At 50.0% G+C, this 17,345-nt stretch overlaps 1 protein-coding gene across 1 annotated transcript in view; it reads left to right on the top strand.

Annotated features, from left to right (window-relative positions):
• ADGRA2 (adhesion G protein-coupled receptor A2) overlaps positions 1 to 17,345 on the top strand; it is a 574,510-nt gene that overhangs the window by 543,365 nt on the left and 13,800 nt on the right. The window contains exons 16-17 of the mRNA XM_069617958.1: positions 2,841 to 2,964; positions 7,304 to 7,449. Of these exons, the coding sequence (XP_069474059.1) occupies positions 2,841 to 2,964; positions 7,304 to 7,449 (270 nt within the window). The remainder of the gene's footprint in view (positions 1 to 2,840; positions 2,965 to 7,303; positions 7,450 to 17,345) is intronic.

Here is a 17,345-nt window from a genome sequence, read left to right as displayed (position 1 = left end):
CTGCCCGCCACGTCAGACCTGTTGAGCTGAAAGGCACCCGCTCGCAGAACTCGTAGTTTGCCGGACCAGTAGTAACGGCACTGGTAGCTTACCGGTACTGTTGTTTCCAGACTGGCAAAGTTGTAATGAGGCCCACTGACTTCGAAGTGGTGACGGTCCAGATGCTGGAGAAAAGGTTCCTGGGCATCACTGCTGGTTGCAGTCATGCCTGTGCTGTGTCACATTCTAAAAACGCATTTACTGCGACCTCGTGCAGATGTAGGTCCTTTCCTATGTCGCTTATAAGACCTGACGCTGGGACTTCAAGATGTAAAACATGGCATATGGCAGTTTGGAAAATGTGGATGTAATTCTGTTTCTGATTATTTACCACACTAGCAACCCCCTCATGAGGCCCACTATGTATCTTATAACATGTGTTCTACACTAGAAAAGCTGGAGCTATAGTTGGTTTTCAGTAGACTGGAGCCAACTCTCCAGAAAGCTGAAATGCTTGTTCCGCAAACACCATTGACCAGGCTCCCAGGTCATTCCTAAGAGGCCTAACTCAGTCATAGTGTTGCCATGTGAGTGCTCCAGACATACAAATATATTTTAAAGTCACTTCAATAAACTGTTCATCACATGGACGATGAGCTAAGTATTGGTGCAGCAGATGCTCAGAGAACCCAAACAGCTCACTCTTTCCTGGACTGGCACACTAATGTGCTGTCTTGGATAGGAACTTTCTAAGGAAGACTAGCCTGTCTGGAAAGCCACCCATTTCCAGACTTTGGGCCTCATTACGAGTGTGCCGGACCAGTACAAAATGCTGTTTATACCCGATCTGACATGTTGACTGGACTGGCACACTCCGAGTTTGCTGATAGGAGCAGTGAGCTACCAGCAAACCTGACCTGCCTGCAGATCAGTTTCCTACCAGCAAAGAACTGTCCCACTCACTGGCACCGGTACTGCCGGTGCTGGGGATTGGGGCAAACCCATACCATGGAGTACAATGGGAGTCCATGGAATGGAAACTTACCACTGTTGCCGGCACCCATAATATCCCAGTAACACCGGGATATCGGGTGCCAGTTATGGTAAGGCGCGTGTGCTGGTAACCCGCCGGTGGGTTACCAGACCACTCGTAATGAGGCTTATGTTGTTCCTTTATGCCCCATGAAGAACATGTCTGTGATTACCATTCCATTAATAATTAAGTGCACTGTCTGAATGTTGAATTTTCCCCCCTGCTTATGGTGACCCAGTGGACACCTTCCTTTAAATGTGGTACTCCCCATTCAGACCAGTATCCCCAGAATGTAAGCATGTATGTATGGTATTTATAAAGCTCAAACCCAGCTGGGAAGCAACAGGGGACAAGGGGACACACACCTGGGGGTTACAGGCAGGGCACAGGGGTAGAAGAAAAGCTGGAATGGGTAGAGTGGGCAGGGGGTAGGTGGGAGTTTAGAAGGGGAGAAATAGGGTGATTGTAGCGATCAGCCATTGATGAGGTGTTCTTTGAAGAGTAGGGTGTTCAGGTCCTTCCAGAAGGCTAGGATGGAGAGGGCCTGTTTTAGCTTAGCCTGCTTGTATGGGAGACAGCACTAGATCCTGCCTCTAAAATCTTATGAGTATTACTGCAATCCCTTCCTTGGAAACTCAAAGCTCAGATTGGGGGAACGTTCTTTGCAGGTGAACAATGCTTGGTTTATGGGAATTTGCACTGAATTAAAGTAAAGCTACGTGACTTCTTTACTTTCTGTTGATGACACAGTGATACAAGGCAGGGCTGACCACTGAGGGACACTTGTGAGGCACTTCATTCCAAATCATTAAAGTGATGTCTAATCTTTTGGGGAGACATTTTTCCGTCCTATAGATTGGAGTCTCGCCAAATGGTAAAGCAGAAGAGCAAGGACTAAGAGAATCTGAATTACCATATTGGCCATTTGTCATCTGTTGCACAGGCATGGTTTTGCACATGTATCTTCTCTGGGACCCCTACTTTCATCTTTCACATTGTAATAAAAAAGTCCAGGGGGGCAAAGTGAAATGTCAAGACTGGCTACAGGTGTCGCACCTGACCTGGCTCTACTTTACATCAATATGAATTAGGGTAAGTGCTACATTCAGGAACTCAAGCATAACAATATTAGTGGCAGACAGAAAAACATAATGAAGTTGACTATCTCAATTAACTCCCTCAAGCCAACTCTGATGTGCTTCCATATTTATAAAGGAAAAGATACATGTGCAAAATGAGAGCAGTCAAACATAGATGCACATTAATATGGTGCCTATTTCAAACTCTCTCCAAATGATCACCACCAAACATTTTGCAGTGGTCCAAAATCGTTTTATGTAATCTGATTCCAAGGCTCAGAAGCATACCTCGCCCTCTTTTCAGTCAACCTGTTTGATCCATTTCTGATTTCTCCCTTCACCACCCCCAGCCTGATACCTCTATCTTCGTGCAATCCGCAATATGCATCTCTTGTAGGTATTGGCTTGAGTACGAAGGAACGAGCCTGAGGCTTCGTTACCAGCAGGTGAGCTTGGGGAAGTGTCCCAACAGCAGACTCGTCTATTAGCAAATCTGGACTGTTCCGCAACAGGTCCGTTGTTCTGTAAGGGTGCACATGCCGGGCCACAACTTACCCACCTTTCTGAGACACAGCTGGATCCGTTTGGAAGAGGCTCGGTTGCTACTGATATGGGAGGTGCTTTCCGCTATCGTAATCGTCAGTACTTTAAGTAGTCGCTGGTAAACTTGGCGTCCTCTGATACTTGCCGTCAGGTTGCGAACCACAGAAAAAGGCTCCTTCCTTCTCACACTGGTTTTCTTTCCCCAGCACCATCCACATTTCTCGGAAAGGCTGGCACATGGTCCTCAACCTCTGTTTCCACATCGCCATGACATCAGCTGTTTTCGCTGGAGGAATCACTCTCACAAACTACCTGGCGGTCTGTCAAGCGGTAAGTAGCACCGTGGATATGGGAATCAAGCTTGTGGAAGAATTTACTATTGAGTCGCAATGTCCTGAATTGTACAAATTAATCCTCAATGTTTATGCCTCGTTTGGTGTCGGCACAGTTGGGGGAGCCCGGGCGGTGGGAAGCACAAGTAGACTGGCCTGTGGGGAGATTTTACTGGCAGTTGCCTCTACAACATTACTGATGCACAGGCAATCCTTTGGACTTGTGACTAACTCTGCACCAGCTCTCCCACCGCTCCAGAAACATTGGCAGGTTACGTAATCCCCAATCCCTCATAGACCTGTTGGCTGTGGTCTAGGTCAAGAAGTCAATCGTACAGTACAAATAGCAACCTGCATCACCAAGAATAGGTTGGGAGATAGGTGTGCGTTTGGGGCTCAATTCAAACTCCTCCACACTTGCCCTCTTCCCGTTCTATGGCCACAACTGGGCATCCGACTTGATAAGATGTGTCAGAGGTGAATTTTAAGTAGCTATGTGCATTGTCTTTTGTGTAAACACTATAGAACTGTGACAATACTGTAGTTTAACAAATTGACGAAATGTTTACCGCGTATACATCTATTGGAATCGTACCAAAATGTCGCCCTCACAATTACGACGGCCGAAAATGCCGACTTTTCTTCTTTTTTTGGACCCTCCATTATACCACATATATATGCAGGGGTTATAGAATATAATATTAATATGGGGGTGCTGCAGGGGTCTCCCCCCGCATATGTATGTGGTGTAAAGGGGTTTTAAAAAAAAGTCTGCATTTTCGGCCGTCGCAATAATCACATAGATCCCATCTATTTGTCTTTGTCGGCTGTCTTGAGTCATTTAGCAGCAAACTCACAGTGAATCCGCACGCTAAAAGCCACTCTAATAAGTCCCAGAAACTTTACAAAGACAATCATTTATTACATAGGGCCTCATTACGACCCTGGCGGAGTGGGTTTACGCCAGCGGTATTCGCGGCGGACCCGTCCGCCCTACTACGAGTTCCCGTAGCGCCATGGAGCGTTTTCCGCCTGGTTTTTCCGGGCGGAGAAATCCATGGCGCTACGGGACCTTGTTGTTAATTACGCCACCGTATTATACGGTGGCGTAATTAACGCCTTCCCCACTCCCATTATACCCTATGGGGCAAAAATGGGAATGGGGAAGGGTAAAATGGGGGATGGGGATTTACCGCCCCGCCAAGGACGGAATGGGGCGGAAAATCCGCCAACCCCCATGGCGCTATCGGCAGCTTTCCGCCGTGCTCCATGGTGCATTTTGCACCACGATTTCCGCCAGGGTCGTAATGAGGGCCATAGACTTTTATAGGAAATTTAAAATAATCTAACCGATATAAATCAGATTATATTTCATATATCTACAGAAACATTACATTGTAAACTCCAATTCCCTAACACAAAATAAAACTTTAAAAAATCAGCTCAGTATGAGAAGCAACGATTTGCAAGCAATCGTTTGTACATTTGTGTGAGACAATAACCAGAGTTCTGAGACAGTGCAGTTGGTTTAATTGTCAGAAACGCGTCTGTATTTGAGGTTGGCAAGTTGCAATCTTTTTCACGTCTAAGGCGGAGGGGTTATTGTTGAAAGGGCAACATTGCTCAAACGGTCGAGTCACGTGGGGGAATTTTGGGTGCGATCTGTACATTTCAAGTTCAAATCCCTGCAGTGCAGTCCCAGCACTAGCTTCTCTGGAATTTCCTTACGTCCATATAAATACACCAACAGAGGGGTCATTATCGTGGTATAATGACCTGATCCCAAGTTATGGCCCGAGGCGAAGCATCATTATCCCAACCAATATTGACCACTCCCTAGGTCTACACATATTAGCACATAATGCTAGTAGCTATAGCGGCTTTGAAGATGTAGGGGGGAAGTAAAACATGTTAGTTTAACAGTGATGAAGTACACAAAATGTGTTGGTAAATTAAATGTGATTTCATGTGGCTTTATAAGGTAAGCTTTTTAATTGTACATTTGGTTGAATTGGAACAGTTTTAGCAGGGGCTGGATTCGGACACAATGTTAAAGTTTGAAAAGTTAAAGTATTGTTCCATGTTTTGGCTTTCACTTTGGCATGTTAAACTAGGTTGGCGTGTCTTGCTGAAAGAAACATTGGTGGGAATTTGCATTGCTGCTTTGTGACTGCATATAAACTCTTTCTGCTGTTTCTCTGGCTGCTTTTGAAGTCAGACTGTCTGGAATGCAGTCAATATGAATAGTTATCACAGGTGGTAGGGGGTTGGGGAGGGTCAGCCAGTGAGGTTGCTTGCATCGTGGGCTGAATCTCACGATCCAAGTAACCTCATGGCTGCTCCCCCACCCTGCCATCTTCCTCCTCCTTTTCCCTCCCCACTGTTTCCTTCTATCCCCACCCCACTCACCTTATTCTATTGGCGGCGGCACAACCTGCTGCCTCCACTCCAGCCTCCCGGGCCGCCAATGAAATGGAAGAGGGGCTCTTCATGGAGCCCCGTCTTCCATCTCCAGGGCGGCCATGTTAGGTACGTTTTTTGTATGAAGGAACGGGACGCTGCGAGCGCATTCCATTCATTCATACAAAATACATTACTGTCAGCACCCCCGGTTTCCGGATTGGAAACCTGTGGTGCTCGTTAAGGCCCTTGCGCTGTAACCTGGGCCCCATGCCGTTACCACCCAATCCGGCCCACCGCATCAGGTGTTATTGCTTAATTATTCACTGCATTCAGAACATTCTGGCTGAGAGGAGGTCAATAATGGCTTCCATTTGCTAATATACATTAGAACATGTATTCTTCTCTGGAAAAACATAGGGCCTCATTACACGGAAGACGGTAATGGTACCGGTGACCGTTAACCCTTACCGCCTTACTACGAGGTCCCTTTGCGGGTTGGTACTTTAACGCCTGCTTTTTAGCAGGCGTTAAAAACCAACCCGCAAAGGGACCAGGGTGCTAATTACGGTACCGCAATTTGCGGTACCGTAATTAGCACCTTCCCCATTCCCATTATGCCCTATGGGGCAAAAATGGGAATGGGGAAGGGCAATGGGGGAAGGGGGAATTACCGCCCCACCAACCTTGGAATAGGGCGGTAATTCCCCTTTCCTCCAAGGCGGTGCCGGTATTTTACCGGCATGGACCAAGGTGCTAATAGCTAATAGCACCTTGGTCCACCGCCTACCGTGTAATGAGGCCCATAGTGTGCACTTCAGGCTCAGACCATAGTAGAAGCCTGCATCATATGCTTTACCTTCGTTATTCTCACAACTTCCAGTTCCCGAGTCAATAAGCAAGCTTGGAATGGAAGCTCCAACTACCGGTAAAGGCTGCGTTCCAAGCATACCTCTGTGATGCGCACACACCAGGCACTGGTCTTAGAGACTTAGATACGCTGTGCTACAGGAAGCCCCAGGTTAGGCTGCCCTTTTCTTTATCCCTGCTTCAACCTGGTCTCGGGAGGATAGCTCAGGGGCAATGTGCTCACCTTGGAAGCAAGACGAAACGGAGCACCATGGGTTCAAACCCCGGGTCCCCGCTTAGAAACCTCTGGGTATTAAGCGCTTTATAAATAATCTATCATATCATATCACAAGCTCTAATTGTGTTAGAGCCCTTACCATCAGGCGTATTTGGTGATAAGTGACTTTCACGCTCGTTAGAGGACCTCACCTTCGGGTTGTGGCCTCTGGCACAGGATGTGATGCTTCAGTCTCCCTCGCTCTATGTTCAGACTCCCTAGATCGTGCCATCAGCCCAGTAACAGGATGTTACACTGCCAGGGAAGCCAGGGCTATTTGGGGATCATCCAAGTCCATTGCAAAAATAAAACTGTTTAATATTAAAAACAATATATAAACAGTTGGACTCCTTTTGAGAGGCTAGTCTGTCAGGCGACACTTAGTTTGTTAATGCTACTAATTTTAGGTTGATATTGATCCATTCATTCTGTCGCGCCTTATCCGAGTTGGGTGGTAAAAGAGTCTGCTTAACCACCTTACAAATAGTATTTTTTCCACATACTCAGAATGCAAGAAATGCGCCAGACTACGTTGCTCTGCTACTCAAGTTTTTAATATTCGCCATTAGTCTGGTGCAATTTTTGCATTCTGGGTATGTGTAAAAAATTATATTAAAAACACGATTCTGTACATTACAGGAATAAAAGTAACCAAATGAGAGTAACATGTGCATTTTAAATTTAAGTCACTACACAATGCCCTTTCAGATGATTGTGGGAGGGGTTATGAGGGCAGCGGCATATGCTGATGCTGCCCTCTAGTGGACACAAAGGGTATTGCGTTAAATAATCTTTCTCGGCTGGTCTACAGGTTGGCATCGTGCTGCATTACTCTACACTCGCAACTCTTCTGTGGATGGGTGTGAAGGCGAGAGTGATCTACAAAGATATGAACCGCAAGCCACCTCTGCCCCAAGAAGGTGAACCTCCGCAGCCAGCACACAGGCCCATGCTAAGGTAACCACGTGATTTATGCTGTAGCAACATGTGCTCTCCATCATGAGGGGTTTAACACCTGCACCTATTGTGCTGTTTGCATGTCTTTAAGTACGGCCACGCTACCAGACTCCAGAAATCTCTCTGCACTGAGCGCTGGCTGCACAGGCGTAGCCAGGACTGTCTAACAAGTGGAGTCTGAGGGTAATGTAGTTTGGCCCACAGCAGCGACGCTAGCGTCTGTAAACCCACGCAGCACTGCTAAGTGGGCATTTACAGATTTTGGGTGGGCCTGTCCCACTCAGGCCCTGCACTGTCTATGCCTCTGGGCCGCCTGCACTGCAATGGCTGACAAAGAGTTGGGAACAAAGCAACAGTCAAAAAAGTGATGGACAAGGAAGCGGTCATTTCCATAAAAGCTGAATGAGTCATTACGGTTGTGCATGTTCTTGTCCTGCTGCTGCGGCATAACACTGTTAGAGTTTTGTGCTGATACTTTGTGTGTTGATCGTTTTTCTAAGTCGATCTAGTAAACTTCATGTATACATTTTATGGTAGCTGTTTGCTATTTTGACTGTGTTAGGAAGATGCTTATTTGTGTGTTGCTACTGTGTTGTTGTAGGTAATCTGCGAGGATCGTGTGTGATTGTTCATCTATAGACATGTACAGGTCGCCATACGTATGTTGGACTGTGTAACTGTGAATGCAAAAGCAGGTGTGATAGGGCGACCTACAGGAAGTAGAACAACGGTAGCTTCTTTATCGCAGCTACAGGTGTCAAGAAAGTGTACACTACCGCTCCTGGGAGGATAGCTCAGTGGCAACGTGCTCGCCCTGGAAGCAAGACAACACGAAGAAACACAGGTTCGATCCCCAGGTACGCGCTTAGAAACCTCTTGGTATTTAAGTGCGTTATAAATATGCAACTAAGACAACAACAAAAAAAAAATATTCTGTAACAGCGCCTCGATGCCCCCAGGCTGTGTGAGAGCTTTAAAAAATGCAAATAAACAGCAGCTGAGAGCAGTCATGGCGCAGACTGACAGTACGCAGAGTACTGAACTGCATGCCATTCCACAAAATGGCTGCTCGTCACATCATGAGTCACCGAGACAGTATCTCGGACAGTAATGCGCCTCCCTCTGCACACAAACCAACAACAGAGAGCGAAAGCAACACACAAAAGTTATGAAACACCATCCTCTGCTCCCAAACAACATACAGCCACAAAAGAGGGGAAACTTCCCTGCTACACTGTATGTCACCTAACAGTGTACATCTACTGCAAGCCATGCCCAGGCAGCTTCCACCCAGAAACAAAATGCTATCCTCTGTGGTTTCTCTCAGCCCTACGACAAAACTGCCTTCTGATCCAGAGTAGGATACATTCCTGTAGCCTGTTGGGGGTGGGTCAGAGCCCCCACGCGGTCCCGTAAGCCCCTTCACCCAAGGACTCACACGGGCACCAGTCCTTCCAGTTCGGGCTTCCCGGTCGCTCTAACGCGGCCGGGAACGCCCCCTTTATTTATACAAACTGCGGCGGCGTGATACGTCACGCCGCCGCGTGCGCCCGTCATCGGGCGGCGCCACACTCCTCCTTTTCCGGGAGGAACAACAGAACGCAATAACATTAACTTTATTAACCAGAAAATCACACATCTACTTTAAACGCTACTGCACACCCAAAGAAAAAACCCCTTTAATGTCATCCACCCAGATCTGCTCACCCCAGTTCACTAGCCATTTGTCCCACGACATATTTGCTGAGGTAGGCAGGTTTCCCTCGCCCAGCCCTCTGGGGGTACCTCCTGCCTACCTCCGGCACGTGACGTCCTTCCACCGCCTCTCCCCGGACGGGGTATTCGGGCGCCGCTTCATAGAGGCCTCCGTCAGCCGGCGGGTCTGGTGGATCCGGTTCAGGTGGGGTGTCAGTTCGTGGATCACCCAGCTTCTTGAAGAAGCTCACGTTTCGGGTGACAGCTGATCGTCCATCCGAGGCCGTCACCATGGACCCCTTCACCGCCACTACATCCAGGGGCTCCGGTTCATAGGGGAGTGATAGCATCCCGTGGGGGTGTCGATTACGGATGAGGACCTCATCCCCTAGTTCAAGTCTCTGAGGGCGGAGACCCCGGCGCAGGTTTTCTTGTTCAATTCGGACTCGCCTTTGAGCCTCTACCCGCTCATTATCGATGACCCCCGGTTCTTTCTCCCCAACTTCCGGCAGCAGCCCCCGGGGGCATCTCTTGGATAACACCTCTGCCGGAGCCACTCCCGTGGCTGCATGTGGGGTGGTGCGGTACACCCGAAGGAACTGATAGAGGGCCCGTTGTAAAGATTGTCCCTGCCCTTGAGCAATCCGGAAGGTTTTGTTTAGGGTCTGCATCAGTCTCTCTGCATCCCCGTTCGCTCGAGGCCACAGGGGGGGGTATCTTCCGGTGTTGTATTCCGCAGCTCTCCAGCAGCTCGGAGAATCGCTCACTTTGGAAGGGCGATCCATTGTCGGAGCATAGGGTGTGGGGAAAACCATGGGCCGCAAACATTTTCTCCATCGCTACCACCACATGCTCAAAGGCCACTGAGTCAACGAACTCCACTTCGGGGTATCTCGAGTATTCATCGACTAGCACCAGGAAATGGGTACCCACTGATGTTGAGCCAAAGTCGGCGTGGACGATCTCCCACGGCCTCGTGCCTCGGGGCATGGCCTCAATGGCAGATTCACGTTGCAGAGGGGAGGCCGCCTGACACCATACGCAGGCCGCCACAAAGTCATCCACCCTTTTCTCTAACTCTGGAAACCAGACCTTTGAGCGGAGCCGCGCCTTGGTCTTGGCGGCGCCCTGATGTCCATGGTGGGCGAGATGGATCACCTCCGCCACCTTTGCCTGTGGGACAACAATCCTGTCACCCCGGAGCAGCAGCCCAGAGTCCGAGAACGACAGCTCCTCCTTTACCTTCCACAGCTGCTCCAATACTGTTTTGGCTTCTTGCGTGCGTCCGGCCCCTGCTTCGAGGATGGACTTCCACGACCCACTGTGCATCGAGTCTTTTAGAATTCGAAAGCACTCGTCCTCAGCTGCCGCAGCCTCCAACTCCTCTAGGGACAAGGCGTTTGGTGTTGCCGCTTCCACCACCATGCGAACATGACTGTCCGCTTCCTCTCCGCAGGTGTCATATCCTTCTCCCCCGCACACTCCCGGGTGACGAGATAGATAGTCCGCGGCATTGTTGGCCCCGGGCCTGTGCACCAGGGTAACAGAATATTCCAGGAGGGCGAGCATCCACCTCTCGATTCTCGCCGGTGGTTTCGAAGGGGAGCCCACCAGGATCGGAAGCAGTGGTTTGTGGTCAGTAACCACCGTCACCGGGCGTCCCAGGACGTAGAGCCGGAAGTGCCTGCAGCCCCACAGCACCGCCAAGGCCTCCCGCTCGATCTGGGAGTACCTCTGTTCAGTCTCAGTGAGGGCCTTGCTAGCATATGCTATAGGTCGAACACTCCCGTTGCGGTCCACCTGCGTCAGCACTGCTCCCAACCCGAAGGGACTTGCATCGACCACGATTTCAGATTCTAATGCTGGGTCGAAGAATGCCATCGTGTCCTCCACTGTGAGGGCACCCTTAATGTCCTCGAAAGCGGCTTGTTCAAGGGGGCCCCACTGCCATGGTGATTCTTTCTTGGTCAGCGCCCGGAGTGGCTCAGATCTCGACGCCAAGTTCTGGATGAACCGCCCACAGTAAGTTACCATCCCCAGGAAACTCCTCACGTCGGTCACCGACTCGGGGGCTTTCGCCGCCTTGATGTCCTGGACCTTTTTCGGGTCTGGCGACACCCCCCCTCCTTGAAGATGAATCCGAAAAACTCGATGGATGAGCGCATGAATTCACATTTTTCCCGGTGAAGGGTGAGGCCCAGAGATTGGAGTCGTTCTAAGGTCTTTCCCAGCCTCCTCATGTGATCCACTTCAGTTTTGGCGAACACCAGGATGTCGTTGCTAATGTTAAGGACGCCCTCCAGGTCTGCTAGGGCGCCCCTGATGATATTTTGGAACACTTCAGCGGCAGACGACACCCCGAAGCTCAACCGCTTGTATCGATACAGACCCCGGTGGGTGGTGAAAGTCGTTATGTACCGGGAGTCAGGATGAAGGACGACCTGGTGATAGCCAGCTCGGAGGTCCAGCTTGGAGAAAAATCGAGCCCCTTGAACATCCGCAATGATGTCATCAATCGTCGGTGTAAGATGCCGCTCCCTTCTGATCGCTTTGTTCGGGAGCCTCATGTCCACGCATATGCGCACTGAGTCAGGTTGCTTGGGCTTTCTGGCCACCACGATCGGGGACACCCAAGGGGTTGGGCCTTCCACTTTCTCGATGATATCCAGGCTCACCAGATTGTCCAGCTCCTTATCCACCAGCCCCCTTAAGTGAAAGGGTACTCGCCGGTGTTTCAGTGCGATGGGTTGCACCGACTCATCGATGTGTAGTTGAATGGGTTCCCCCGTCATCTTTCTGATGCCGCTGAAGAGGGCAGCGTACTTGTCCAGGAGGTCATGTATATCCTCAAGGTGGACGGAGTAGGCGAAGCTCACAATCCCTAATGCCTCTGCAGCTGCACAGCTGAGCAAGGTATTACTGCTCACCGGGGTCACGTAGAATCGAGCCTTAATGTGTGAGCCATCATGTTCCACGTCAGCCACGAAGGCACCGTCCAGCGGTATCGGTTCCTGGCCCCCAAATGCAAATATGCGGGCTCTCGGTGTGGCCAGACCCGGGAGGGGTTTGAGAGAGTCAAAATGCCCTCTGGCCATCACATTGACGGAAGCACCAGTGTCCACGAGCACCGGGACTGGGGAGTGGTTGATCTCCACTACACATCTTGGCTGTCTCCTGCTTTTCCTTTTGAGCGTTTCTACGCTGGAGACAAAAAAAACGTTCTCTTCGTCTTCCTCCTCAGCTCCTTCCGCCTGGGGCTCGACCTCACCCTGTTCCACCTGGGCTACACTGGGCGGTTGGTTCTGGCGCGGAGTCCACAACCGTGCCTGACCCCTCGGCACCATCACTGGCATGGCCGCACGACATACCCGCGAGAAGTGATCGGCCAGCCCACACCTCCCGCAGGTTTTTCCGACCGCAGGGCACTCTGTCATGTGGGGGAGGTCATACCCGCACTTCTGGCACGACTCCCCACTCCTTCCTGCCCTGTCTCGGGGTCCTCCACCTGGGCGTCTCACACCTCGGCCACCTCGCCACACCACACACACTTCCTCAGGCCTCCCCGACCGAGACCCTGCTTCCATCTTGCTGGCTCGGGCCTCCGCTACCTCATGGCATCTGCCCAGCTCCAGTATGCGGGGCAGCGTGATGCCTGGCTCTCTCAGGACCTGCCTCCTGAGCTTGCCAGAGGAGCATGCCTGGATCAGCATCGTGCGCATCATGTCGTCTGCGTCTCCCCATGCACATCCGAGGGAGAGGCGGCGTAAGCGACCGTAGAAAGTGTCCAGTGTTTCCTCTTCCTTCTGCTTAGCCGAAAGCATAACGAACCTCTCATAGTCCACGTTCGCAAGGGGGAGGAAATGCACGAGGAGCGCCGCCTTGGCCGCATCGTAGGAGTTATTGATGGGAGTAAGTGATTCAAATATTTCCTGGACTGCCGGTCCGGCCGAGTATAGCATGGTGGCAATCCGGCTGTCGTCATCCGTCACCTGAGCAGCCCTGAAATACATGTCGAGGCGACTCACCCATCTTCTCCATCGGGGCCCCATGCTCGAGGGTGGGCCCGATGCATCGAACTCAGGAATGGGCTGCAGGGCGGCATGGGCCGCAGGTGCGCGTGCTTGGGCCATAATGGGAAGCCCTGGTTGTCCAGGCAGCAGTCCTGCAGGGGCCTGGATCACCGGTGGAAGGACAGCCTGTTGTTGAGCAGCAGCCTGGCCACGATCGCGGGGACGTGACGCAGCTGCACCACCACTGTCCGAATCATCAGAGTCACCCATGGGTTTGAGCGCACAGGCACCCCCTACCTACTGTCCTGAGGGCCGCAACTCAAACTTCTTCCTCTCCAGGCACCCAACTTGAGGGAGGTTTCTAGGCAGGGCACCAATGGAGGCACAACATGCAGCCAAACCTGATGATGAAGGAGCCAGCGAAGAAAAGAAACCACAGCGCTTTGATGATGAAGGAGACAAAGAGAAAGCAGTGAATTCCCCTTGTCAAAGTCCATATAGGCCGGGGGTTCCACAAATTCAGCCTAGGCACTGGATGGGCCTGTACAGGCCCTGTGATGTTGGTCCTTCTCCTGGCTTTCACACGACGTAAGAGTTCCAAAATTGTGTAAAAATGCACAAAACCAGCATGGGCATGCAGGTCATAACTCCCACTTCCAATTTTTCCAAAAATTAGGCCCGTGATGTACTCACGCTCCAAACCGGAGCCTTGTGAAGTTTCACGGCCTACAAGACAACATGGCCGCCGGCCGCGTGTGCGTCCCGCGACCCGGCATGAAGCGAAGCGATGCTTCGTTCCGCTTCCATTCAAAAATTCGGAATAAACAATTTCACCGCCGGGCCCGGGTCTCCCTCATCACTCGTCGCCACTGTTGGGGGCGGGTCAGAGCCCCCACGCGGTCCCGTAAGCCCCTTCACCCAAGGACTCACATGGGCACCAGTCCTTCCAGTTCGGGCTTCCCGGTTGCTCTAACGCGGCCGGGAACGCCCCCTTTATTTATACAAACTGCGGCGGCGTGATACGTCACGCCGCCGCGTGCGCCCGTCATCGGGCGGCGCCACATAGCCCACACAAAAAACTGTGCAGTAACACAGCTAAGACCAAAAAGAAGAAAAAAAACACTTAAAAAGTACAAAGAAAAGCATTCACTACTCCAATTGAATCATCAACACAAACAAATCACTCGTTACACCACCAACTTAACACAGGCGGTGCTCATATAACAGAACACAAAAAAAAGGATAGAACACAAACAGTGGCAACTACCGCAATGCCATCCTTCCTGCTCAGATGTGTAACCTCACACCATTTCTCAACACATTGTCACTGGCAGCAGGACTCTAGTGCTAAGATCTATCCAGACCAAAATGTGTTCCTTGTTCCTGTAATGGTACCCAACCGTTGAAGTAGGTAGCAGCCACGATGAAAGCGTCCATTTTATCTCGTCTATTTGTGTCAACCCCAGCAATTGACTGCCAACACACCGATACATTCCCCAGTCGTCAAAATACAATGGCACACGGTACTGCAACAAACAACACCACAGGAAGTCTGCCACATGCATTCTCAGGATATGACACACGCCTTTCGCCATGATGTACGCTTGGCCAGTCTTGGTCCAACAGAGACGCACCACCACGATGCACTGTTTCCAGGCAACGCTAGTCACGATTATGAATGAGGGTGCTCAGGTGGCCCAGTGAACCACTGCTACATGAGCACAACTCCTCCAAGACCAACTGCAATGGAGGTGCATCTGTGCACCTGCCTTCAAAGTTATGTTCTGACCTTGGGGGACTCCTCAACACAGTGGAAATGTCCCCAAAAAGGAAGAACATTGAAAAGTCACAAACAATGCTCCCCCCAAGAATGTTCAGGAGATTTCATGAAACGTAATCAAAGCAGAGAATGTCTTAGTGTAAGAATCAGAGTGCTGCAGCTATAGATGCTGATGCATGGAAGCCCCTATGTTTAGCCATAGCAGGGCACTAATCACAGCCCCAGCACACCAGGTACTACTGTAGGTGTGCAACAAAAGCTTGAACAAAGCTGTCAGGAAGACACGAGTACAGCAAGAAAAAACCCAAACGCTGCTGGGTGCTTGATGGCTTGTAACCAACCTCCCTGGTGACTAGCCTCCTCGCACCCTGATCTCCTTCATGGGGTTTATGGGTTGGTTTTGGCTATAACTCTCTCGTGTGAAATGCGAGGGTCACACATGAGCAATTTCCATTCACAGGTGTAATAAAGTAATTTCCAATTAACGGTACAATAGTTATGACATTGATGTTGTTATGATTGGTTGGACTGCCTAGGAGTTAATGTGTTGTTTCTATTAAAATAATCTTAGTATGCCCTTTTTGGGAGTTGTACAGCTTTTGTATTGTCCATTTGTGAGGTGGTACAGACGGTCATGGCTGTCGTTAGCTTAGTCGAGGATGTGGGTGGTTTGGAGGATGTATCCCTCTGTGGATGCACACAATGATACGGTGCTATACATTCATATATGCAGACTGTTCAAACTGCTTTGGAGTGTGCATATGTGATGGTTTATTTGTGCCACCTCTAATAGATGTTGTGTGGATGTCTGGGAATAAGGTTGCCGGTAGCAAGGCACCGTCACCCTTTCCAGACTTTCCAAATTGCAGGTCTGACCTGCCACTCGTAAAGGTCCCGGAAGGCAGACTTGTCACAGAAGCACCGGCACCGTTAGCAAAAGGGTCCCGGAAGGCAGACTTGTCACAGAAGCACCGGCAACGTTAGCAATGGCACCAGTGCTTCCGTCTCCCCCCTCCGATGGATTACTCCACGTGAATAGGGAACAATATTTTACGGCGCCTGACTTCCCGATCCACCGGGACTTGTAATGTCCTGGTGGTACTTTATTATCAGGTGCTGGAAAAGTGTTACGTGTCTGGAGGCAAGCCCGCCGTTAGCACTGGCGGGTTACCGCCTGTCTAGTAATGCGGCCCAGTGTCTGGATGCGTGTTAAATGCACAGTACACAGAAAAGGCTGCGCTTTGCATACAGTCTTTGCAGAATGTGTTGGTAGATGCACCACACCCAGGAGTGCAGCTTGTTGCTGTACATTCACCCATACACACAGCACAAATAAGCCTTTGACTTTCAGGAAAGCCAAAGACCAAGCTCAGCAGCACAGAAATGAACACTGATGACAGAACATGGACTGTCCAGCCTCCTATTCCAACGTAGGTGAATGGTAACCCTTCACCGGGAATGTAGTCAGAAGGGACACAAGATGGGCCACAAGACAGGCTGTTGACTGTGAATAGGGGAACATTTGGATGGCATCTTCATACATCTCACATATATCCCTCTAATGGTGGTCTAATGCCATAGTCTGAGATCGCAAAGAGTCAATGATAATATTAGCTTTTAGAATTCAAACAACACAGGGGTGGGATTTGTTGGGGAGATCAATACATAAATCTACTCTATGGGCACCCTGTATTTCTCTGGGCACGTTGCCGAGGACACAGGTAAAACCGTGCTAACTTTGTTTCAAACTAAAGTGCAAAGTGCAGTGTTTGACTCAAGATTCCAAACATACAAAAGGCTGTAATTGGCTAAAGTGCATGCAGATTTTGTGGGCAGACACCCAAGAGCTTTAGTGTGCACATTGACCGATGCACACAGCAAAACGGTGATCACCCAAAGGCAGCACAAAAACAGTGGCATGGCCATTCTTCGATGTTTTTATCTAAGTGTGTTAAGGTTGTTGTAGCAGGCTTGAAGCGCTTAGCAGGGAGAGAAAGAGAGAGAGGGAGAGAGGGAGAGAGGGAGAGAGAGGGGGAGAGAGATAGAGAGAGAGAGACAGAGAGAGAGAGAGAGACAGAGAGAGAGAGAGAGAGAGAGAGGATGTGGGTGTGTGTGTGTTTGTGTTTGTGAGGCTTCTCTGCTTTTACTGTGCATAGTCTTTTGTTGGTTTGTTAACACGTTTTATAGATGATTTCTTCAAGTTTTTTAACTTGTGTTGCATGTTTGCTAATCACTGGCTGTGTTGTCTGGTACAGTTTCTAATCCCTGAAAATATTCAGGTTGGTGTATTTTCATTGAACGTCTCACTTTTAGGTATAGATGTGGGATATTAATGTTTGCTGACATTCATAGTCCACATTGCTAAAGAGATACCAGACAATACTTACAACCCCAAACAAAACAGAATTGCC

The sequence above is a fragment of the Ambystoma mexicanum genome, chromosome 10 (assembly GCF_040938575.1).
Source record: "Ambystoma mexicanum isolate Mex_15411 chromosome 10, UKY_AmexF1_1, whole genome shotgun sequence".
Classification (NCBI taxonomy): Eukaryota; Metazoa; Chordata; class Amphibia; order Caudata; family Ambystomatidae; genus Ambystoma; species Ambystoma mexicanum.
Note: the sequence above shows the minus strand (reverse complement) of the source record. Positions and strands in the feature narration are given on the sequence as shown.